Source organism: Nycticebus coucang, chromosome 9 (genome assembly GCF_027406575.1).
Source record: "Nycticebus coucang isolate mNycCou1 chromosome 9, mNycCou1.pri, whole genome shotgun sequence".
Classification (NCBI taxonomy): domain Eukaryota; kingdom Metazoa; phylum Chordata; class Mammalia; order Primates; family Lorisidae; genus Nycticebus; species Nycticebus coucang.
Genome location: NC_069788.1, coordinates 23,420,462 through 23,445,481, shown reverse-complemented (window position 1 = coordinate 23,445,481; position 25,020 = coordinate 23,420,462). Strand labels below are relative to the sequence as shown.

The window sequence follows — 25,020 nt, the reverse complement described above, 5'->3', positions numbered from 1 at the left end:
GGAAAACAAACATATCTCTGAAAATAGCCCCCCCAAACAGAAATACATTAGGAAACTCAAATAATAAAAACATACCTTTAACAAGAAAATACTTAACCTTATCATTTAAATGGGTATATATTTATGTCAGTCAATGAAAAAAATGTCTTAAGCACACACAAGCTGCTTCTTTTTTTTTTGTAGAGACAGAGTCTCACTTTACCGTCTTCAGTAGAGTGCCATGATGTCACAGGACTCACAGCAACCTCTAGCTTTTGGGCTTCAGCGATTCTCCTGCCTCAGCCTCCCAAGCAGCTAGGACTACAGGCGCCCGCCACAACGCCTGGCTACTTTTTGGTTGCAGTTCAGCCAGGGCTGGGTTTGAACCCGCCACCCTCGATATATGGGGCCGGTGCCCTACTCCCTGAGCCACAGGCACCACCCACAAGCTGCTTCTTTAGAGGAACCTAAAATGTAACTGGGAAGGCAGAGGTGAGAAAATAGCAAACTTACAATTAAATATCATCTAATCTTCATGTATTATACTTTAATATGTCTTCCACTGGAATAATATAAATATGTAGTATACTCATAAGAATATGATTCAGAGTATAAAATCAATTAGCAGAGAGACACTGAGTCAGTCTAAATCATCCACGGTTCCTTCAGAAGCCAGGGTGGAGATGCAGTTCCCTACTCAGCTCATTCTTCCAAGAGTACCCTGCCTAAAAATGCATGTAGATGCATTGTGGCTGGCCTACCCATTTAAAAAAACAAATTAATGTCAAATACTTAAAAGTTGGGAAATTTCAAACTAGGCAAGATGGCGGCCAAATAACAGCTTCCCTGCAACTGGGCACAGTGAGTCTGGAGAGATAAGACTCCAGGCGTCTCTGGCTTGTGGGATCTGCCTATAATCATCCCTTTGAGGATACAGGGAGTCAGCAAGGGACTTCTGGACCCAAGAGGAAGACAAAAACAGTGGAAAACTGGCAAGTGGTTGTGTGTGTTTGATCCACCTAATCCTGCCAGCAGTCCTGGGTACAAGCAGCAGTGAGACTGCAAACCAGAAAGGCCTTACCTGTGAACTGCTTCAGTGTTTTTGGACTTGGCACTCAGTTGAACTGCCTTGGGGAGAGCTTGAGGAAGAGTGCGGAGAACTTTGGGCATTGAGTACGGCCCCAGACTGAGCCGCTGAGCCAGACGGAGCTAATAGTGTTTGACTGTGGGCCACAGGGAGCCATTGTGAGAGAACTGCCCCGGCAAGCTCTGCCCTCAGGGTAGCAGAGCAAGGATCTGGCGGGAGCTAGTAACCTTGTGACTGAGCAGCCTAAAGGCGGGGACTGAGCTGCCTTAAGGCCTTAACCCTCAGGGGAAGACTGAGACCAGTTTTGGCACACTGGAGCCTTAGGCTGTTGCCCTGAGTAGAGTACAGGGGCATCACAGCTCATAGCAACCTCAAACTCCTGGGCTTGGTGCTACCCAGACCTCCATAAGAGTTGCGCCATGACCCCGAACCCATGATCCACGCCCGCAGGGCCTCCGCATGCCCTGACCAGGAACTGCAGGAGCCGCGCAACCCTGCGTCCTCCCTCCTGTAACCTCCTTACCTCCACACCGGCCCGATCGTCTGGCCAGGGACTCTGGTAGCCATGTGCTCTCCAGAGCCCTCCCTACCTCTGCAGCAGAGCCCTTCTCCTGGCCAGAGACTGCTGGAGCCTTGGGCTCTCTATGCCAAGTCACTGGGTGCCAGGCACTCCCAGAACTGTGCACACCACCTCCCGCCCTGTTGCTGGATCCGGGTGTGTCACACACCGGAGCTGCTTCCACAACCAAAACTCCTTGGCTGGGGCAGGAGGAACCCAGAGGAACTACACACGGTCACTCCCTACAAAGATCCAGCAACAATAAAGTGATCTCGCTGGGGTGTAATCTTGGAGAGACACCTCCCCAACTCTGAGGACGGCCAGAGGCAATGGTGAAAAACAATCATGAGGCAAAATCAACAGAAAAATTCTGGCAATATGAATAATCACAGTAGATCAACTCCCCCAAGGATCAATGGGGCAGAAACAGCACAAGATCCCATTCACAGACAAATAGCTGAGATGCCAGAAATCGAATTCAGAATCTGGATAGCAAATAAGATCGAATTAGAATTCCAAGCAGTAAACCAAAATATATCTCAAGAATTCAATGAATTCAAAGACCAAATGATGAAAGATTTTGACACATTGAGACAAAAAGTTGCAGCCCTCAAAGATCTGAGATCTCATTCTGTTACTGAGAAACACAGTAGAATCCCTCAGTAACAGAATGGAGTAAGCAGAAGAAAGGATTTCTGACATTGAAGACAAAGCTTTCGAATGCTCCCAAACTCTCATAGAGGAAGAAAAATGGAGGGCAAAAACAGATCACTCTCTCAGAGAGCTCTCGGATAATTTGAAGAAAACCAATATTCATCTTATAGGGATCCCCAAAAGTGACGAAGTGGCTTCACAAGGTACAGAGTCTCGTCTCCATAAGATTATGAAAGAGAACTTTCCAGACGTGCCAAGAGATTGTGAAATTCAGATAGCTGACAGTTTCAGAACTCCAGCACGACTCAACCCAAATAAGACATCCCCCAGACACATCATAATCAATTTCACTAAAGTTAATATGAAGGAGAAAATTCTGAAAGCAGCCAGACAAAAGAAAACCATCACCTACAAGGGCAAGAATATTAGAATAACTGCAGATCTCTCTGCTGAAATCTTTCAAGCTAGAAGAGGATGGTCATCGACTTTTAATCTTTAAAACAAAATAAGTTTCAAACCAGGATCCTGTACTTAGCTAAACTAAGTTTCATTTATGACGGAGAAATTAAATACTTCAATGACATTCACATGTTGAAGAAATTTGCCATAACTAAACCAGCTCTCCAGGATATTCTCAGACCTATCCTCCATAAAGACCAGCATAATCCTCCACCACAAAAGTAAACCCACCCAGAAAATTTTGATCAAATTCCACTTCACAGTTGCAAAAGGATTAAAAATGTCCACCGGACTCTTGAAAGGCTTATCTTCTCAATTAATGTGAATGGTTTAAACTGTCCTCTAAAGAGGCACAGGTTGGCGGACTGGATACAAAAACTCAAGCCAGATATCTGCTACCTACAAGAATCGCATCTTACATTCAAAGACAAATATAGACTCAAGGTGAAGGGATGGTCATCTACACTCCAGGCAAATGGAAAGCAGAAAAAAGCAGGTGTTGCAATCCTATTTGCAGATGCAATAGGCTTTAAACCAACCAAAATAAGGAAGGATAAGGATGGATACTTCATATTTGTTAAAGGTAATACTCAATATGATGAGATTTCAATTATTAATATTTATGTACCCAACCAAAACACAACTCAATTTATAAGAGAAACTCTAACAGACATGAGCAACTTGATTTCCTCCAGTTCCATAGTAGTTAAAGATTTTAACACCCCTTTAGCAGTGCTGGATAGATCCTCCAAAAATAAGCTAACCAAAGAAATGTTAGATTTAATCTTAACCATTCAACATCTGGACTGAACAGACATCTACAGAACATTTCAACCCAACAAAATTGAATACACATTCTTCTCATCAGCCCACGGAACATACTCCAAAATCGACCACATCCTAGGCCACAAATCTCACCTCAGCAAATTAAAAAATATATATATATTCCTTGCATCTTCTCAGAACATCATGAAATAAAAGTTGAACAGGAACCCGCATACCCATACAAAAACATAGAAGCTAAACAACCTTATGCTGAAGGATAGATGGGTTATAGACAAGATTAAGAAGGAAATCACCAAATTTTTGGAACAAAACAACAATCAAGACATGAATTACCAGAACCTCTGGGATACTGCAAAGGGAGTCCTAAGAGGGAAATTTATAGCACTGCAAGCCTTCCTCAAGAAAACGGAAAGAGAGGAAGTTAATAACGTAATGGGACATCTCAAGCAAGGAAGAACACTCCAACCCCAAACCCAGCAGAAGAAAAGAAATAAACAAAATCAGAGCAGAACTAAATGAAATTGAAAACAAAAGAATTATACAACAGATCAATAAATCCAAAAGTTGTTTTTTTTGAAAAGATCAATAAAATAGATAAACCTTTGGCCAAACTAACCAGGAAAAAAAGAGTAAAATCTCTAATTTCATCAATCAGAAATGATAACAATGAAATAACAACAGACCCCTCAGAAATTCAAAAAATCCTTAATGAATACTACAAGAAACTCTACTCTCAGATATATGAAAATCTGAAAGAAATCGACCAGTACCTGGAAGTACGCCACCTACCAAGACTCAGCCAGAATGAAGTGGAAATGTTGAACAGGCCTATATCAAGTTCTGAAATAGCATCAACTATACAAAATCTCCCTAAAAAGAAAAGCCCAGGACCAGATGGCTTTACATCAGAATTCTACCAAACCTTTAAAGAAGAACTAGTACCTATATTACTAAACCACTTCCAAAATATAGAAAAAGAAAGAATATTACCCAACACATTCTACAAAGCAAATATCACCTTGATCCCCAAACCAGGGAAAGACCCAACAAGAAAAGGAAATTATAGACCAATATCACTAATGAATATTGATGCTAAAATACTCAATAAGATCCTAACAAACAGAATCCAACAACACATCAAAAAAATTATACACCACGACCAAGTGGAATTTATCCCAGGGTCTCAAGTCTGGTTCAATATACATAAATCTATAAACGTAATTCAGCACATAAACAAATTAAAAAATTAAGACCATATGATTCTTTCAATTGATGCAGAAAAAGCTTTTGATAACATCCAGCATCCCTTCATGATCAGAGCACTTAAGAAAATTGGTATAGAAGGGACATTTCTTATACTGATAGAGGCCATCTACAGCAAACCCACAGCCAACATCGTATTGAATGGAGTTAAATTGAAATCATTTCCACTTAGATCAGGAACCAGGTAAGGTTGCCCTTTGTCCCCATTGCTCTTTAACACTGTAATGGAAGTTTTAGCCATCGCAATTAGAGAAGAAAAGGCGTTCAAGGGTATCCACATAGGGTCAAAAGAGATCAAACTTTCACTCTTCACAGATGATATGATCGTGTATCTGGATAACACTAAGGATTCTACTACAAAACTTGTAGAAGTGATCAAGGAATACAGCAATGTTTCAGGCTACAAGAACAACCACCCATAAATCTGTAGCCTTTATATATACCAACAATAACCAAGCGAAAATACAGTCAAGGACTCTATTCTTTTCACAGTAGTGCCAAAGAAGATGAAATATTTGGGAGTATACCTAACAAAGGACATGAAAGATCTCTAAAAAGAGAACTATGAAACTTTAAGAAAAGAAATAGCTGAAGATGTTAACAAATGGAAAAACATACCATGCTCATGGCTGGGAAGAATCAACATTGTTAAAATGTCAATACTACCCAAAGCAATATGTAATTTTAATGCAACTCCTATTAAAGCTCCATTGTCATATTTTAAAGATCTTGAAAAAATAATACTTCTTTTTATATGGAATCATAAAAAACCTGAAATAGCCAAAAGGTTACTCAGCAATAAAACACAGCAGGAGGAATCACGCTACCAGATCTGAGACTGTACTATAAATCGATAGTGATCAAAATAGCATGGTATTGGCACAAAAACAGAAGTAGATGTTTGGAACAGAATAGAAAACCAAGAGATGAATCCAGCTACTTACCGTTATTTGATCTTTGACAAGCCAATTAAAAACATTCAGTGGGGAAAAGATTCCCTATTTAACAAATGGTGCTGGGTGAACTGGCTGGCAACCTGTAGAAGATTGAAACTGGATCCACACCTTTCACCATTAACTAAGATAGACTCTCACTGGATAAAAGATTTAAACAAGACATGAAACTATAAAAATACTTGAAGAAAGTGCAGGGAAAACTCTTGAAGGAATCGGCCTGGGTGAATATTTTATGAGGAGGACTCCCCAGGCAATTGAAGCAGTATCAAAAATACATTACTGGGACCTGATCAAACTAAAAAGCTTCTGCACAACCAAGAACACAGTAAGTAAAGCAAGCAGACAGCCCTCAGAATGGGACAAAATATTTGCAGGTTATACCTCTGATAAAGGTCTAATAACCAGAATCCACAGAGAACTCAAACGTATTAGCAAGAAAAGAACATGTGACCCCATCTCAGGGTGGGCAAGGGACTTAAAAAGAAACTTCTCTAAAGAAGACAGATGCACGATCTACAAAAACATGAAAAAAAGCTCATTATCCTTAATCATCAGAGAAATGCAAATCAAAACTACTTTGAGATATCACCTAACCCCAGTAAGAGTAGCCCACATAACAAAATCCCAAAACCAGAGATGTTGGCGTGGATGTGGAGAAAAGGGCACACTTCTACACTGCTGGTGGGAATACACACTAATAACGTTCCTTCTGGAAGGATGTTTGGAGAATACTTATAGACCTAAAAATAGACCTGCCATTCGATCCTATAATTCCTTTACTAGGTTTAAACCCAGAAGACCAAAAATCACAATATAACAAAGACATCTGTACCAGAATGTTTATTGCAGCCCAATTCATAATTGCTAAGTTATGGAAGAAGCCCAAGTGCCCATTGACCCACGAATGGACTAGCAAATTGTGGTACATGTACACCATGGAATATTATGCAGCCTTCAAGAAAGATGGAGACTTTACCTCTTTCATATTTACATGGATGGAGCTGGAACATATTCTTCTTAGCAAAGTATCTCAGGAATGGAAGAAAAAGTATCTAATGTACTCAGCCCTACTATGAAGCTAAATTATAGCTTTCACATGAAGGCTATAACCCAACTATAGCACAAGACTATGAGGAAAGGGCCAAGGAAGGAGAAGGGAGGGGAGAGGTTAGATTGGAGGGAAGATAATGGGTGGGGCCACACCTACGGTGCATCTTAGAATGGGTACAGGCAAAACTTACTAAAGGCAGAATACAAATGTCTACATACAATAACTAAGAAAATGCCATGGAGGCTACGTTGAACAGTTTGCTGAGAATATTTCAGATTGTATATGAAACCAGCACATTGTACCCCTTGATTGCACTAATGTACACAGCTATGATTTAACAATTAAAAAAAAAAAAGGGAGAGAAAACATAATTAAAAAAAAAAAAAGTTGGGAAATTTCATGTGAAACTCAGATGTGCAACACTGGCCTACTAGTGGTTTCCCCATATAAAGGAATTGTGCTTTCCAGGACGACAGAGACTTATGTGGCCTACTGTATTCACTTACGATACCTGTCCCCTGCAGCCATGTGAGCTTGGAACCCCTGGCATAAAGTAAAGGATGAGGGACATTGTTTCATTCAGAGTAAAGGAATGATAGAGGTGGGGGAAATGGGGGTCATGATTATCAATAGAAAGGGGAAGAAATTTCTAAAATAGGAAGAAAACTAGACAAGAGAGGACAAAACAAAACAAAAAGGTCACTGGGGCAGCGCCTGTGGCTCAGTGGGTTGGGCGCCAGCCCCATATACCGAGGGTGGTAGTTTCAAACCCGATTCCAGCCAAATTGCGACAACAACAAAAAATAGCTGGGCAATGTGGTAGGCGTAGTCCCAGCTACTCGGGAGGCTGAGGCATGAGAATCACCTAAGCCCAGAAGTTGGAGGTTGGTGTGAGCTGTGATGCCATAGCACTCTACCGAGGGCAATAAAGTGAAACTCTGTCTCTATAAGAAAAAAAAAAGTCACTATCACACTATTTTAGTTACATGAATGTGAAACAAAAATAGGTAATGCCATGCTTCCACAGATCCAAGTGCTGATCTCATTTTGCTCCACCCCCCAAAACCCTGATTAATGTTTCAAATGGCCAGAAAATGGAAAAGAACTGATGACTCATGTAAATGCTGCCTCAAGATGTGCATGCACCTAGGGGCCCTACACACATGGAGACTGCTGCTGACTCCCTGCTGGCCTCACTCCCACCTGCCTGTGATCACCCTGCTTCTACACCTCTCTCTCCTTCCTCTAGCATGGGAGAGACTCGGATTCAAAGAATCTCATGGCCAGGATATCGTTATGACTTCTGTTGTAAGGAAAATGTGGATGCTCAGCTATTAAAAGACAGGATCTTTGTAGAGACCAAACCCCACCTGCCATCTATGCTGTTTTGTCAGAAAGTTAAAGATATGTACATGTTATGCCAAAGACTAAATGTTGGGTGAAAGCTGTGTGACCATGGGAAAATTGCTTGGCTTCTCTGGGCTTTGGTTTTCTCATCTGAGAAACAAGAAACATAATAGTACCATCACATAGGGTTTTAGTAGAAGAATAAATAATACATGAAAAAATGCTTAGGGTAGGGCGTCCCCTGTGGCTCAGTTTGTAGGGTATCGGCCCCATATATTGAGGGTGGCGGGTTCAAACCCGACCCTGGCCAAACAGCAACAACAACAAAAAAAAAATAGCTGAGCACTGGGGCAGGCACCTGTAGTCCCAGCTACTCGGGAGGCTGAGGCAAGGGAATCAGCTAAGCCCAAGAGCTGGAGGTTGCTGTGAGCTGTGACACAGCACTCTATCCAGGGCGATAAAGTGAGACTCTGTCTCAAAAAAAAAAAAAATGCTCAGAGCAATGCCCAACACAGAGGAAGCATTAGTAAATTTTGGCGATTAGGGGATGTTACCTATTCACACTTGTTTGTTCCAGGGGTCGATAACTAACTACAGCTGAGCCATTATGACCATCACTCCAAGAAACATGAAATAAGAGAGACACAGAGACCAGAAGTTACTGGAACCAGATCACCTTAATAACAGCTCTCAGGAGACCAAGCCTGTGAAGTTTCCATATTTATCTGCCTAAATTTGGTTAGGATGTCCATGTATCTTTCCAATACATTCCTCTTTTTTTTTTTTTTTTTGTAGAGACAGAGTCTCACTGTACCGCCCTCGGGTAGAGTGCCGTGGCATCACACAGCTCACAGCAACCTCTAACTCTTGGGCTTACGCGATTCTCTTGCCTCAGCCTCCCAAGCAGCTGGGACTACAGGCGCCCACCACAACGCCCGGCTATTTTTTGTTGCAGTTTGGCCGGGGCTGGGCCTGAACCTGCCATCCTCGGCATATGGGGCCGGCGCCCTACTCACTGAGCCACAGGCGCCACCCCACATTCCTCTTTTTTTAATCTTAAATTCAGTGGATTTTTTTCTTTTACGTTGATTGTCTCCACTGCTAAAGACAACAAAAACTCAGACAAACACATTAGTATTAAAAAAGCAATTACAGATGTTCAAATTTTTCCTTACTAACACACAAGCAAGGTTCTATCTTTATACCTTCCTTGTGCTTCCATTTTCATTATCTGTCTTCATTCAGGAGACTTCAGAAAACTGCTTTTTGATAATAGCTTTTACATAGTGATTCTTTCACTTCAAACAGTTACTACTTAAGTTACAAGCAAGAATTACTTTTTCATTAAAAACAAAAGGCTTTATTATCACCCAGAAGCAGAGTCTATGAAACTTTTAGTACCTGGCATTCCCACTTCCCTCTGCTGAGGAAAGGAGGGCTGTTCCATGTGCATTAAGTGAAAACAACTTTTCTACCTTAAGCCACGCCTGACTGCGACTAGAGACCAATGCCTGCACATACAGAGGTCCACTGCATCTGAGCTGCCTTGGTGGAAAACTCTGCTCAGCTGGGAAACTTCATATTGCACGGCAGCAAACTAAACTGCAGCCTCCCCTCTGGGAAATAAATGCTAAGTTCATTTCAAATGCCCTTAATAATATTTGCGTTTTCCCTAAGATCTGCTGCACATACCAGTCTTAGAACACCTGAGATCCACCCAGAATAACTATGTGGCTCAAGTCCCCAGTTTGCACTAAGGGCCACTGCAAGTTTCATTTTGTCTTTTGCGATAGATCTCCCATTCCCAAGGTGACTGGGCCTGGCCTTCCTTGCTTTGTCCCTAGCGGAAGCTGCGTAGCAGGACAGGATGCACAAGCAGCCTGCGAGATCTGACTTTTATCTTCCACAAGCCTAAATATGTTGAGACTAGGTCACAGAAAGAGACAGAGGCCTGGAGAAAAACACATTCTCAGCCTTTAAAAAGACCCCCTTGGGCTAAAGAAAGAATCTGTGGGTCCTGGAGCAGAGAATTTCCTAAATCCCAGAAGAGGACTTAGAGATGGCTGCCTGGTATGTCTACGAGAAGAGAGCACAAGGTTAACCTTTCAGAGGATGCCTTTGTCCTGAGAATAACCCAGATGCGGTCTGCAGGGCCCGGTGGGGAAGTCACAGGAGGCTGACAACACAACCCGGAGGCACAAATGTTCCCTCCAATTCACTGACACCCTGGCCTTCATTTTACAACAGCTCTCAGTGGGAGGAAAAAGGGAGCACCAAGCCTGGTATGACGGAGCTCTGAGAGTCAGGACCTGAGTTAAGTTGGTAAAAGAAAAATGTGATATATGTTCCACTGGTATTTATAGACTAAGATACAGATTGCCTGTGTGGGCAGTGGGTATTGCTGATCTACTTCAGGAGCCCCCAGTGAACATCTGTTGAATGAATTCATTGGCCTCAGAAGTTGGGTCCCATATGAGTAGAGATTCAGAGAGGAAGTTCTGCCACAACTAGGGCTAAAAATGCCCTGAGTGTGTGTGTGTGTGGGGGTGTGTGTGTGTGTGTGTATGAAAGAGAGAGACTGGGAGGCACCTGTGGCTCAGTGAGCAGGGCGCCGGCCCCATATGCCAAGGGTGGCGGGTTCAAACCCAGCCCCGGCCAAACTGCAATAAAAAAATAGCCGGGCGTTGTGGCGGGCACCTGTAGTCCCAGCTACTCGGGAGGCTGAGGCAAGAGAATCGCTTAAGCCCAGGAGTTGGAGGTTGCTGTGAGCTGTGTGACACCACGGCACTCTACCGAGGGCCATAAAGTGAAACTCTGTCTCTACAAAAAAAAAAAAAAGAAAGAGACAGAGACAGAGAAAACACACCAGCAAGATCACCAAAGCAGCTCCCTCCTCTTCCATCTCCCACTTCCCCCAGCACCGCTTTCCATTCTAAGGCTGCTGTGAATTACTCTAGAGCCAGGTAAGAAAGGAATATATATTTGCTTGCTTGCTTATTGCCACCTTATTCCAAAACAGGTAATAAAGTAACTAATAAGAAGACAGTGGGGAGAATGAGGAGATGTTGAGACCTACGAGCTATCCAACCAGCACCCCAGAATAAGAAATGGGAGAAGCATAAGGTGCTTACAAAGTGTAAAGTGGAAGTGGCTCAGATGAGGCTGGGGAAGCAGGTGGGAGCTGGAGATCATGTCGGGTCTTGCACAAAGTGCTAGGGCCTAGATTTAATCTGGCAGGAGCTAGATTGTACCCGAAGGGTTGTAAGTCATTTGTTGCGACAGCTGGGTGACTCATGGACTGGACAGGGGTCAACCTCAGCAGCCAAGATTAGCTGGCAGCTACTGCAAGAGTCCAGTAATAAATGATGAGCAGCTGACTGAAATCACTGAAATTGGGGTTGGCAAGGAGAATATGGATATGAGAAATATTTAGAGGCTAAAAAAAGACAAGCCGAGAAGAAGGCTGGTGTGTGGCTGTTAGGATAAGATGGTAGCTTACCAAAAAGAGTGAGGGTAGGTCAGGCAGAACTGTAACACATGGGTCATTAAAAAAGTTTTAGATACACAAAACTCAAGAAACCTAAAATCTAGGCTGGGAGCGATTGCTCACACCAATAACCCCAGCCCTCTGGGAAGCCAAGGCGGGTGGATTGCCTGAGCTCACAGGTTCCAGACCCGCCTGAGCCAGAGTGAGACCACAGTATCTAAAAATAGCCAGGCGTTGTGGCCGGCGCCTGTAGTCCCAGCTACTCGGGAGGATGAGGCAAGAGAATCGCTTAAGCTCAAGAGTTTGAGGTTGCTGTGAGCTATGATGCTACAGCCCTCTACAGAGGGAGACAAAGTGAGACTCTCAAAAGAAAAAGAAAAGAAATATAAAATCTGTGCAGACAGAAAAAAATGAAGCCCTTCCAGCAATACTAATAAGCTGAGCAAATTGAAACTTGCATGGGTGACTCAGAAGGAGGCTGTTGACTGACTGTTTCTAAGAAGTGAAATAATAGACCATAACAGTCTGTCTCTAAACTTTCATAGTAACCCACAGAGTAGGCAACCAGAGAAGAGCAGTAGGAAGAAGAGTGGGTCCCAGGCAAGCCACACAAGGAGGGCATGCAATGTCAAGGCTCTTTCTGCGAAGCCACCCAGTGCCTGATGACTCAGATTGATTTAAGGTAGGAGGCCGGCTAGATCGTGACCTGCAAAAAACCTGCACTTCCCAAGACAGCCTTGGACCCTGACTGCAAGGAGAGACCTGTGCAGACTTGCTCCTGAGAGAAGCTGTAGGTGGTCAGCTTCATGCACCGATCTGATGAGAGCGTAGCATGCTGGTAACAAAGCATTACCGAGCCACTCTACCCTCTATTTGTCCTTTCCTCATACGCAGAGAGCCAAGAGTGCACAAAGCATCTCATTCATTGTCCATCACTGTTGTATTGGAGAAGATAACAAACGTGCCACTTACACATATTTCCTGCAATATTTTATGAGCCAGGATATTATTCCACTTAAAAACACAAAAATGACAATACCCATATTATCATCTGACTTCTAATTGTCTAGCAGCAATAGGTAAAGTGTTCCCACTGCACTTATAAAGTGTAGCACTCACTCTTCACAGGGCCACCAGGGCCCTCTTCCTGTTACGATCCCGTGCTCCAGCTGCAGAGCCCCACACCCGACTCCTCCTTAGTTAGTCATGATGTGTACTTAGGATCTGTGTGAATTCCGATCCCTGACCTTCTCCCTTCCCAGCTGCCCTCCTGACCCTGAAATATTGCTTAAGGATTTTTTCTCCTCCCTTTCTCAACAAGGGCTTTCTCAGGTAGCATAACAGCCTCCTCCAACAATGACATAAAACAAACAGGAATTTTTTTAAAAATGTATGTGTCCAGAAAATGATATGGTGAATTGTATCAGAAACACACACACACATCATACAACATATGAACAGCTGTTCCCTTGCACTGTGCTTCATTCTCCTCCTGAACTGACCCTGTGTTTGTGTCCAAACACTGGAAAGCTGGCAGGTGAAGAATCCAGGTACTTTCAAAAGTCTATTCAACGAAAATCACTGTTAATTGGTGTGATGATTAATATTCCATGTCAACTTGGCTAGGTTATGATACCCAGTTTTTGGTAAGATATCAGTCTAGATGTTATCTGAAGCAATTTTTTAGGTATATTAACATTTAAATCAGTAAGCTTCAAGTAAGGCAGATTGCCCTCCAGAGTGTGGATGGGACTCATCTGGTTACTATAAGGCCTTCGGAGTGAAGAGTAAAGAAGGAATTGTCCTCAAGACTGCACCATAGAAACCTGATAGGGTGCAGTGGCTCACACCTGTAATCCTTGCACTCTGGGAGGCTGAGATGGGTGGGTTGCTTGAGCTCAGGAGGTGAAGACCAGTCTGAGCAAGAGCAAGACCCTGTCTCTACCAAAAACAGAAAAACCATCTGGGCCTGTGGCAGGGACCTGTAATCCCAGGTACTTGGGAGGCTGAGGCAAGAAGATAACTTGACCCCCTCAAACCCAAGAGTTTGAGGTTGCTGTGAGCTATGATGCCATGACACTCTACCCAGAGCAACAGAGTAAAACAAGAAAGAAAGAAGAGAGAGGGGAGAAGAGAGGGGAGGGCAGGGGAGGGAAGAGGAGAGGGGAGGGGAGAGGCGAGGCCCAAAGTTTCCAGCATGATGGCTTGAGGAATTCAGAATCAACCCTGCAATATTAACTCTTACCTGAATTTCCAGCCTGCTTGTTTGCCCTACATTTTCAGATCTGCTAGCCCCACAACTACATGAGCTAATTTTAAAATAAATAAACACGTGTGTGTGTGTCTGAAAATCAATATGTCTTATTAGTTCTGTTTCTCTGGAGAACCCTAACTAAACACAACTGGCTACCATGTTGTTTTAGAAGAGGTTTATGACTCACCTTTACTACATTTCAGGGAAGTAGAAACACCAGCTACAACTCACACTTTACAATTTTATAGGAAGAAAAACTATGCAACACTTTTTCCTGACTGAGTTAGAAAACCACAATGCTTCCTCCAGTTCCATAGTTAACTAACCATACTACTATATAAGAAACTTATTTAACCTCTCTGAATTGTTCATAGTTAAACTGTGGGTAAATATACCTGTTTTGCTAGATATTAGACAGGACTAAAATGAAACAATTCATACAAATCCTCTAATATGATGCCTACCTAGCATGTGATACCCAACACATTTTCACAGCCTTTTATTCTAAGACAGAAAGATAAAATGAAAACCAGGTATAAAGTACTTAGGTAGCAGTAATTGTAATTATATTACGAAAAAGTGTCTCATTATGACAACTTAGAAAAAATTTCTATCTCCCTTCACATACCTACACACCATTGCCTAAAATTCCAATAAGAAAGATTTATCTAATCAATCTTTCTAGGGATGAAAAACATTAAGTGGTACATTATTAATCATTTATAATTCAGACTATGCCTTATATTAATGTTTTGATAACACAAAAAGGGAACACTGAGACTCCTAGAGGTAACGAAAGATAAACTCTGCCTATTTCACTATTTTTCTTGGAACCATTTCTGACCATTACAGAGAGAGAGGTTTGAGGAGTCAAATTAGTCTGTCCTAACACAGACAAGCATGGACAGGCCCAATTCAGAATACTACTCAAGAGAAATACGACCTGAAACACAGGCTTTTAACTTAACTGTGACAATCCACCCTGTTTTAACTTAACTGTGACAATCCACCCGTCTGCTTCTCTAGGCCAGAGTGAAAGCTCATCATTACTGCTCTGTTGAGTCGCAGAGACAGATGGCCTTATCTCACCTGCCTTCCTGATTCTCCAGGGAGAATATAATCTTTGATGTGATCTGACAAAGTCAGAAGATCTGCTACCAAAAACTGGTGCCACAATGTCTGAAATGCTCCCGTGACAGAGTCGCTCTTCCAGGTTTCTCTCCCTGTGATGGGCTTATAAAATGCAAGGACTTATAGAAGAGATAATATAATATGCAAAGGCATTTTAAGCAATTAGTAACTTATCAGACAATTTCCTACAAAAAGGATGATGTGGATCATCTCAAAACAATCTAAGCCAAGGGGGGAAAAGGCAAAAGGGGAAGAAGAGTAAAGTATTTTACAATTTTTAAGTGCTGTGCCTTCCCACAATTAAGGGGGGGCCCACAGATAAATCTCTCTTCATGTCAGAATGGGGATTATAGAAGTACTTCTGGGAAGTATCAGGTGTAATAGGAAGAACAAAGGTTTTAAAGTCAAATGAACAGGGCTTCCAAATTCTGCCCTTGAATGGCTTCGTTGTAAGTCACATCTTTTGTAACCCTTGGATTCCTCATTTAAAAATGAGAATAGGCCGTGGTGGCTCACACCTATAATCCTAGCATTCTGGGAGGCCAACTCGGTAGACTGAAGAGTTCAGTTCGAGACCAGCCTGAGCAACAGTGAGACCCTGTCTCTACTAAAAAAAAAAAAAAAAGAAAAAAAGATTAGTTGGGTATTGTGGAGGGTGCCTGTAGTCCCAGCCACTCAGAAGGCTGAGGCAGGAGGACAGCTGGAGTCCAGGAGTTTGAGGTTGCTATGAGCTATGATGATGATGACATGGCACTCTACCAGGGAGACAGAGTAAGACTCTGTCTCAAAAACAAAACAAAACAAAAAAGAATTATACCTACTTGTCATAGTTAAGAGTAATATATTCAAACCTTTTAAGACTAAATCTACCATAGAGGTAAGCACCTTAAATGATAGCTGTCATTTTAAAGAACTGTGTCTAAACTGTCAATTTGATGGAGAGCTGCTAAGGCACAGCTGGGTAGCCTGAGGCAAATTTCTAAGCTGCTATGAGCTTTTTAGTCCTATCACCTGCTGCACAAGGATCACTAAATTCAATCGAATTACTGAAATGATTGGCAATGATATAGTGGAAGTACACAGTGGGCATTCAATAAGTAAGAGCTATGCCACTCTTATTCCAAGTCACATCCACCTCCTGCCTGAATGATTATTGCAAAATAGCTTCCTTGCTTTTCTCCTGCTTCTCAATAATCTGTTCCCACACAGAAGCTAGATTGAGTCTTCAGAAACATGGGGCTCAAAACCCTCTGTGGCTTCCCACTTCACTCAGGGTAAAATGAAAGCCTGTGCCAGGACCTGCTCGGCCTCACGATGTGCAGTTAGATCTCCACTCAAACGCCACTTTATACAGAAAGTGCTTCCCTAACAACCTTGTGTAACTTTATCCTCCCTCCAATCACTACCCCCACCCCGTAACCTACCTCAGTTTCCCCCACTGGACTTACCACCACCTGGAACGTTATAGATTTACTTGTCAGTCTGCTTGTTGGCTCCCTCCCTGACTGGAAAATAAACTCCAGAACCTCTGGATGACCAGTTCCTAGCATGATGACAAAGCCACAGCAGAAGCTTGGAAAATATGTGAGGAATGAAAAAATGAATAATAAAGGAATTTAGCAAAAGCTCCCATACTACCTAGCACACAGTAAATAGGCACTCAATAAGTACCAATTTCCTGCAAAAAATATTAGGTTTTTTCCTTTTTATCGCCCCCCACCCAACAATCAGTGCCTGCTGTGCTTGCAGTGAAGCTTGTTCTAGAACAAATGAGGATTAAAGCACAACATAGTGTTGTGACCCACCATTAAACTTAGAAGGGAGACTGCTGTCAGCAAGCCAGCTGGAAAGCAGTTAGCTTGTCTCAGGGTTCCTATTAGGATTAAATGAGCTAATGTCCACTGCCTAGCACAGTGCCTGACTCACAGGCAGTGCTTAAGAAATGCCAGCTATCATTACTATTATCAATTAGCATCAATAAAAACCGCTGCTGATGTGAAATGCCTCTGAGTCTTTGTAATTCATTTCTTTTACCATCTCATTCATAGTTATCTCTGGAGCTACAGACAGCTGATGAAGTTCCAAAAGTTTTCAGTAAGATTACAAAACAGGAAATAATGATAGTCATTTGTTTATAAAAAGCAGCATTCTTGTTTCAGAAAAAGCTCTTTTCACTTCCCCAGTATCCTGAAATGTCTACATATCAGACTTCCTGATTCTAATAAACAGATGAGTTTGCCTGGAGTCATGGTGATTACCCGTGTTCTAGAAATAAACTTAAGAAATTTATATTGCCTGCTTAGTACTCCCATAAATTCCAAAGATTATTAGATAGTTTTTTAAAAAAAACATTAAATGTCTGGGTTTTCTAAAATAGTTTTAAACATGAGGGGGTGGTCACTTCGTCTTACAAAACATATAAATAGAAATAAGTTTTTTTAATTTATAGATATAAAAAAATTAAATGCTTAGCTAAATATGGGAATATAAATAGGGAAACACGTAGAATGTGTTCAACTAAGAAGTCTTATTTCCAATTACAACTCTTAAAGTTACTAGGTACGTGGTGTTTGGCACCTCAGTTCACTTTTCTAGGTCTTGTTTCCTCAACGTGACAACCAAGGATAGATGATTTTTTGAGGTTCTTAAACTGTCCACAATCCATCATCTATACAGCACTTTTGATATCCAAATTACAATATTTTTACTGTGTCGAATTGAAACTTATACAGAGCCTATTTATATAGTTACCCTGAACTAAGTTTAAAAGCTAATAAATTTTAGATATTATGTATTGAATGGCACATATAAAGGGAAAAAAACCCCAAAACATCCTCTTCTAACCCGATATCTCATCCTCCCCTCTAAAAAAAAGTATATTATGGACTACAACATTTTTTAGAAATTTATTAATTACCAAAAACAATAAATAAAAATCAATGAATAAAATAAATTGACAATAAAATAACTTGACAACCACAATTTCTTTTCTTTTTTTTTTTTTTTTGAGACAGAGTCTCAAGCTGTCACCCTGGGTAGAGTACCGTGGCATCACAGCTCACAGCAACGTCCAACTCCTGGGCTCAAGCAATTCTCCTGCCTCTGCCTCCCAAGTAGCTGGGACTACAGGCGCCCGCCACAACACCCAGCTATTTTTTGGTTATAGCTGTCATTGTTGTTTGGCGGGCCTGGGCTGGATTTGAACCCACCAGCTCAGGTGTATGTGGCTGGCGCCTTAGCCACATGAGCCACAGGCTCCAAGCCAGACAACCACAATTTCTATTTCATAACTTATCTGATATATATAATAAAAATATTACATGAATATTTTGTTTTATGTTCAACTCCAAATTATTACAAGACGTTAGGAGTTGGTTTGACTTAACTGAAATGATAAATAGGTAATGAAATTTCAGACTTGAAAATAAATGAGTCACAAGAGTACTTCTCCATACCCAATGTGAACGTGATTTCTACCCTCTGCAGGACATGAAAGTGCTGTGTCATCTGCTTTAACACTGAGAGATGAGGTGCAATTGGCTAAACGTGCTGCACAGCCCTGGATGGAAATGAAATTATACTAGAAATGAGAATGAAAATCAATGTCTTAGCAGACAATGGCTGGTATACTTAGACAATGATACTACAGATTTTTTAACTTTTGGTAGCTATAGGGAAGAATGCTAGAACTTCGATCACATGGCTCTGATCTAGAGGACTTATTTTGGGAAACCTTTGGGTCATATAAAAATAAAATAAGGGTTTCTCAGATGTATTATAAACATGACATCCTAACAAGTCTTCTTACAGCATAGTATCTAAAAATGCTGGATAAAATAACAATAATATATTTTTTTAATTTTTTTATTAAATCATAACTGCATACTTTATAGAGTACAATGTGATGATTCGATATACAATGTGGAATGCTTAAATCGAACTGATTAATATTTGCAAATGCATTAATGAAGGAGCAGGAAAGTAAAAAAAAATCCATAAGAGAGATAGAAAAACAAAAGCCCAAATACAGAAATGTTCTGCTGACCCCTCTGGTTTAACATGTCACTTGATGGCCAAGCACTTGACAGAGACAAAGTCAAGGGAGTCTGACTAGAAAAACCCCAAGTAAAGACACAGAAAGCATGAACTGGAAAATCAAAACAAAAATACCCTGAGAGACCCAGGACACTCACCTGTCTCAAGCTTGTGGCTGAAGCAGGGAAAAAGAAAAATATTCATAACCATAAGCTGGATCTCACGTGTATTTAGTGGCCCAAGTTCACACCACCCATGCAGTATGAAAAACTCTGAGATTTAGAATGCACTTTCAGGTTTCCCTGGATTAATAGAAGCCTGGCAAAAATAAAATAAGATCTTGCCTAGAGAAATGTACCTTCAATCCAAGCCTCCAAAATTATCACAGATAAAGTTCAAACATAGCTCATGATAAAAAGTCACAAAGTATCCTGAAACAAGGCCGCTCTGGTAAAACCCACAGAAACAATAGTCACAAACCCAACAGACAAAAACTTCAGGTATGTTAATATAAAATAAATACATTTTATATGTTTAAAGAAAGAAAAAAGGGTATCAAAAAATAGGAGTTAGGAAAAAGAGACGATCAAAAATAACCAAGCAATGAACAACATAATAATATAAATTAAAGCTCAGTGAATAAAGAATAAATAAAGAACTCATTCAAATCAGTAAGAAAAGTACAAACAATGAAATAAGAAAAAGGGCAAATGAAGTGGACATTCTGCAGAAGAGGAAACATACGTGGCTAGAAAACAATGAAAAGATATTTGACAACATGATGAGCAGGACAAAGCAAACTAAGCCCACAGTGAGATTAACATTATATCAATTTAATTGGAATAAAAAAATTTTAAGTTTATTTTTATTTATTTATTTATTTTTGTTGTTGTTGTTGCAATTTGGCTGGGGTTGGGTTTGAATTCGCCACCCTCGGTATATGGGGCCAGCACCCCACTCACTGAACCACACGCACCACCCTAATTGGAAATAATTTTTAAAGTCCAATATGACTATGTGTCAAAAAGAGCATGGCTCCTCACGGTCACTAAGATATGGTTGGTAGGCTGGGAGCCCCTAGCTCAGTGATTAGGGCGCCAGCCACATGTTTCAGGGCTGGTGGGTTCAAACCCAGCCCAGGCCTGCTAAACAAACAAACAAACAACAACAACAACAAAAATAGCCAGGCATTGTGGCAGATGCCTGTAGTCTCAGCTACTAGGGAAGCTGAGGCAAGAGAATCTCTTGAGCCCAAGAGTTTGAGGTTGTTGTGAGCTATGACGCCACGACACTCTACCGAGGGCAACAAAGTGAGACTCTGTCTCAATTAAAAAAAAAAAGACATGGTGGGTAAAAGTACAAATTGATGCAAATGTTCTGAAAAACAGTTTGGCCTTATCTCCTTAAGCTGAACTTTCAATCCAGCAATCCCATTAAAAATATACCCAAGAAAAACTCTTATACATGAACAATAAGAGACATATATATACAAGGAAACTTAGATTAGTATCCCAACAGTAAAAGCCTGGAAACACATGGCAACTTACAAGAGAGTGAATAAACAAACTGATACATTCACACAAAAATCATAATGCATAAGCCACAGCAACAGTCAACTATATGGATGAACGTCAGCAACACAGTATCAAGTGAAAAAAGTAAGTTCCAAATATTACAGAAAGCATGATAATCTTTTTTATTAAGTTAAAAGGGAGACAAGAAAATGATAGAATGTTTCGCAATAATGGTTACCTTGAGCAGGAAGACTGAGGCCAATGGGAAGAGTAAGATCGTAGCCTTAGACACAGACTACTGCAGGATCCTAGCTTTTGTTTTGAATGGGGGCTGTGGGTACATATCAGATAGAAAGGCAGGTGATTGATTGATTGATTGATAGATAATAAATCCAAACAAGCAGTACATAAGCTAATGATGAGTTATGAATCTACCTTCTTACTTTCTTTTCTTCCCTTTTAAACACCACCATGCTATCTAAAACACCTGTAAACTATGCTTGTAGTGTGCTGTACAGCCCATGAAACCTTGTCAAAAATACAATCTCATTTAATCCCTGCAACAATCTTCTGGGGATAATATTGCTATTATTCTCATTGTACATTACAAGAAACCATGGCTCAAAGATGAAGTGATTGTTCCAGTTTAAATCCAGGCCATAAGCTTGGCACCCGTAGCTCAAGCGGCTAAGGCACCAGCCATATACACTGGAGCTGGTGGGTTCAAATCCAGCCCAGGCCCGCCAAACAACAATGACAACTATAACAAAGAAAATAGCTGGGCGTTGTGGTGGGCACCTGTAATCCCACCTACTGAGGAGGCTGAGGCAAGAGGATCCCTTAAGCCCAAGAGTTTGAGGTTGCTGTGAGCTGTGACGCCATGACACTCTACCTAGGGCGACAGCTTGAGACTTGGTCTCAAAAAAATAAAATAAAATAAATAATAAATCCAGGCCTTAAAGCTTCAAAATCTATATTCTTTCCTGTGATATTTAAGAGATTTCAAAGAAATAATAAAACGAGGCCTCCAAATCACCAAAGGTAGTTGTCAAAACAAATTCCCTTGAGAGGTGAGATTCCTCAGTATAGTGAGTGGATCCCCCTCCCAGCCACACAGAAAGGATCATAGTAGAGGCCTGTTTATCTTTAACTAATGCCATCCTTAATTGCACGCAAACACAACCTTCTGTACCACTCCTGACTGAGGCTAGAACTCAAGCTAAAGATGTTTTAAGATCTTCACAGGGCCCTACATATGCTTTTACAGGCTCCTTCCATATCACGTCAGAAATAGGATCAGACAAATTCAATATATTTTTACATTAAATGCTTGAAAGTTTTTTTATTGAGACAAAAGTCTTACTCTGTTGCCCCAGGCTAGCATGCCATGGCATCATCCCAGCTCATAGCAACCTCAAACTCTTGGGCTTCAAAGATACTCCTGCCATATGTGCCCCATGATCGCATGAATGTACACAGCTATGATTTAATAATAATAAAAATAAAAGACACCCCTGCCTTGGCTTCCTAAGTAACCGAGATTACAGATGACCCCCCCTCACAATACCCGGATTATTTTTCCTATTTTTAGTAGAAATGGAGTTTTGCTTTGCTCAGGCTGGTCTCCAACTATGATCTCAGCCTTCCGAAGTGTTAGGATTATAGGCAGGAGGCACAGTACCTAGCTTTAGAAGGTCTTCTATTTTTTAAAATCTAAGTTTTGAGGTGGGTGGATTGCCTGAGCTCAGGAGTTTGAGACCAACCTGAGCAAGAGCAAGACCCCATCTCTAAAAATAGCCGGGTGTTGTGGCAAGCACTTATAGTCCCAGCTACTTGGGAGGCTGAGGCAAGAGGATCACTTGAGCCCAAGTGTTTGAGGTAGCTGTGAGCTATGAGGCCATGCCACTCTACCAAGGGCTACAAAGTAAGACCTTGTCAATAAATAAAATCTAAATTTTGTTAAAAATCATTTTTGTGTATTTTTAAACTTCATTTATGCACCATTATAGAAAAGTTGAACCTCAATTGAACCATTGAAAAAATGATACATTTTGTAGTCACTTAATTAAAATAATTTTTAAAGCTCACGTTCCAAAATTCTTACTTTAGGTTTCAGTGATCCCCAAAGGCTCATGAATTATAAGCACAGCCTAGAGGGTCTACTGGCCAGGAGCCAAGGCTGCAAGACTGTCAGTGTGGCTGGCAGAGTGCTATCTCTGCCTGCCCCGGGGCCATACCCACTGGCTGCCGTATTTCAAATACTGCCCCAAATCCCAATCCTGTGGGCAGCTCTCTTCTCAGAGACTATCATCCTTCTGCTGGCCTGTGCTTCCTGCACTGCTGGCCTTCCTGCCAGCTCTTTCTATGTGCTCTCTGGAACTGTTTTCATTTCATTGTCAACAAGCTCTACCTCATCAAAGAAGGCGCCATCTCCACCACTTGTCTTACCTTGTGAAGAGCCTGCTCTCTGTACCTCTGCCTCCCTCTGACAGAGGCTGCTCCTGCACGTTCTACCAAAATCCTGCCCCTCTCTGGGGCCTGAGCCATTATCCAATGCCACTTTCTTCCCCCCCCTGAATTGTCACTGTCTGACCTCTGGCCACACCCCCTCATGAGGACTTTGGAGCCTGATTCATGGCTTCTTCTCTGCTGCTCTGAGTGCTGTTATCTTCTGGGAAGATTCGCACATTCACATGGGTGAGCCATCCAACAGCTCAGAACAAAGGTTCCCGGCCTCCTGAACTCGAATTATCATCACCGTCTCTCCTTTTCTGCCAGCCACCCTTTTGTCCTCATTCTGGATGACAACATCACCTGGAACTCAACCAACTCTGAAAACCTCTCATCCTAATCCAACAACGTGACCTCCAATTTCTGGCTCTCCAGTTCTCACTCCTCTTCAAGCTAATCCAGATCTCCAATCCTTTTTGTTCCTGGTCAGATCCATTACTGCTGTGAAGATTTCCTGTTCTTCCTCATCCGGCCTCATGATGCACCATTTCAAGAATTTCCTTGACATCAATATCCCAGCCCACCCTCCATCTTAATAAATCAGTTGAAATATTCAAAACTCCTCATCCTACACTGCTGAAACCAGCTTTGAAAACTACTCAACCAGGCAGCTTGGTCTAATACCAGGTGCACTCAGCACTGTAACTATGTAACAACCTCTAGCTGTCTCAGGATGTTTCTATAATTTCTCCAGTTATCCTCACCTTCATTCTGTCCAGGCCCAGGATGGGCCCCCTTTCCTCTCCCTAAAACATCTCAAATGAGATTCAGAAAGCAAGACCTTCTGAATCCTATATCCCACCAGCTGACTGCCTAAATTCCTCAGACTCTTTTTGGGCAGATTTCTTTAAACAGTAATTTGCAAATGCTCACTCGCTCCAAGTCCTCATCACCCAGTCCTTTCCCTACACCCATTCATTTTTAAATTAACTTTTATTTTTATCAAAGTAAAATATGCCCATAAATTAAGATGCAAATAATTCTAAAGAGCACTTGGCCTAAAAGGCTCTTACCCAGAGACTTGGCTCTGTCACTGAATAGGCAGGTTACTGATCAAATGTCACCTTATCAAAGAATGTTCCCTGACTGTGCAATGTGACCCTGCAGCTTGCCATGCCACCCCCTGACTGATCCTCCCCTCACTTGAAGCCTTTTCCTTCATACTACTTTATCACCTCCCAACATAATGTATATTTAGTTATTTGTTTATCATCTCTCTCCCCTTTCTAGAGTGGAAGGTTTATTGATTGATTGATTTTAGAGGCAGGGTCTTGCTATGTTGCCCAAGCTGGACACAAACTTCTGAGCTCCAGTGCTCCTCCTGCCTCAGCCTCCCAAGTGGCTGGCTCTAAATGCCTGTGCCACCATATCCAGGATACATGTTTTATTTTTGTAGGATCTGTGGCACAAAGGAAACACTTAGCAAACATATATGGAATTAATAAAGATTTAGAATATTAAATTAGAACTTTTTTGATCGACTTCAGCTGATATCCCAAATACCAGGAATGATACAATAAATGCCACTATCCCCCCATCTTAAAAGAAAGTGTTAGAACAATTTAAATTATGCCCATGGACTGGTACTAGTCTGAGAATGATTTTTACTGGTTTGCTACACAATAACTACAGAAATAAGAAGTATTTAGGAACTTTTAGAATAATTTGACATTGCCTTGGAAATGCAACTGGTCAGGAGACTTGCCATGTTGAACAGATCATTTCAAGTGCAGCTGAACTCACGTGGAAAGTCACCTGTGATGTGAGCTGAACACCAGTCATGCATTAAAGGGCCATGTGTGGACCTGCAATAGATTAGAAATTAAAAAATACATATTCTCCACAAATATACAAAAAGCACTGTTAAGTGAGGGTGACACCAAGCAGAGCAACATGAGCTGAGCCCATCACTACGCTGAGAGAAAGAGACAAAACCAGAAACCAAGA

The 25,020-nt window shown here is 41.5% G+C and overlaps 1 protein-coding gene across 6 annotated transcripts in view; it reads right to left on the bottom strand.

The window, feature by feature from the left end:
- DST (dystonin) overlaps positions 1 to 25,020 on the bottom strand; it is a 465,208-nt gene that overhangs the window by 408,198 nt on the left and 31,990 nt on the right. For 3 of the 6 annotated variants that reach the window (XM_053603750.1, XM_053603752.1, XM_053603767.1), the window contains exon 1: positions 23,011 to 23,118. The exons of the other annotated variants lie outside the window; for them this stretch is intronic. In XM_053603750.1, coding sequence (XP_053459725.1) covers positions 23,011 to 23,109 — 99 coding nt within the window. In that variant the 5' untranslated portion in view covers positions 23,110 to 23,118. Of the gene's footprint in view, positions 1 to 23,010; positions 23,119 to 25,020 lie in introns of those variants that run through there. 6 annotated transcript variants of the gene reach the window in all.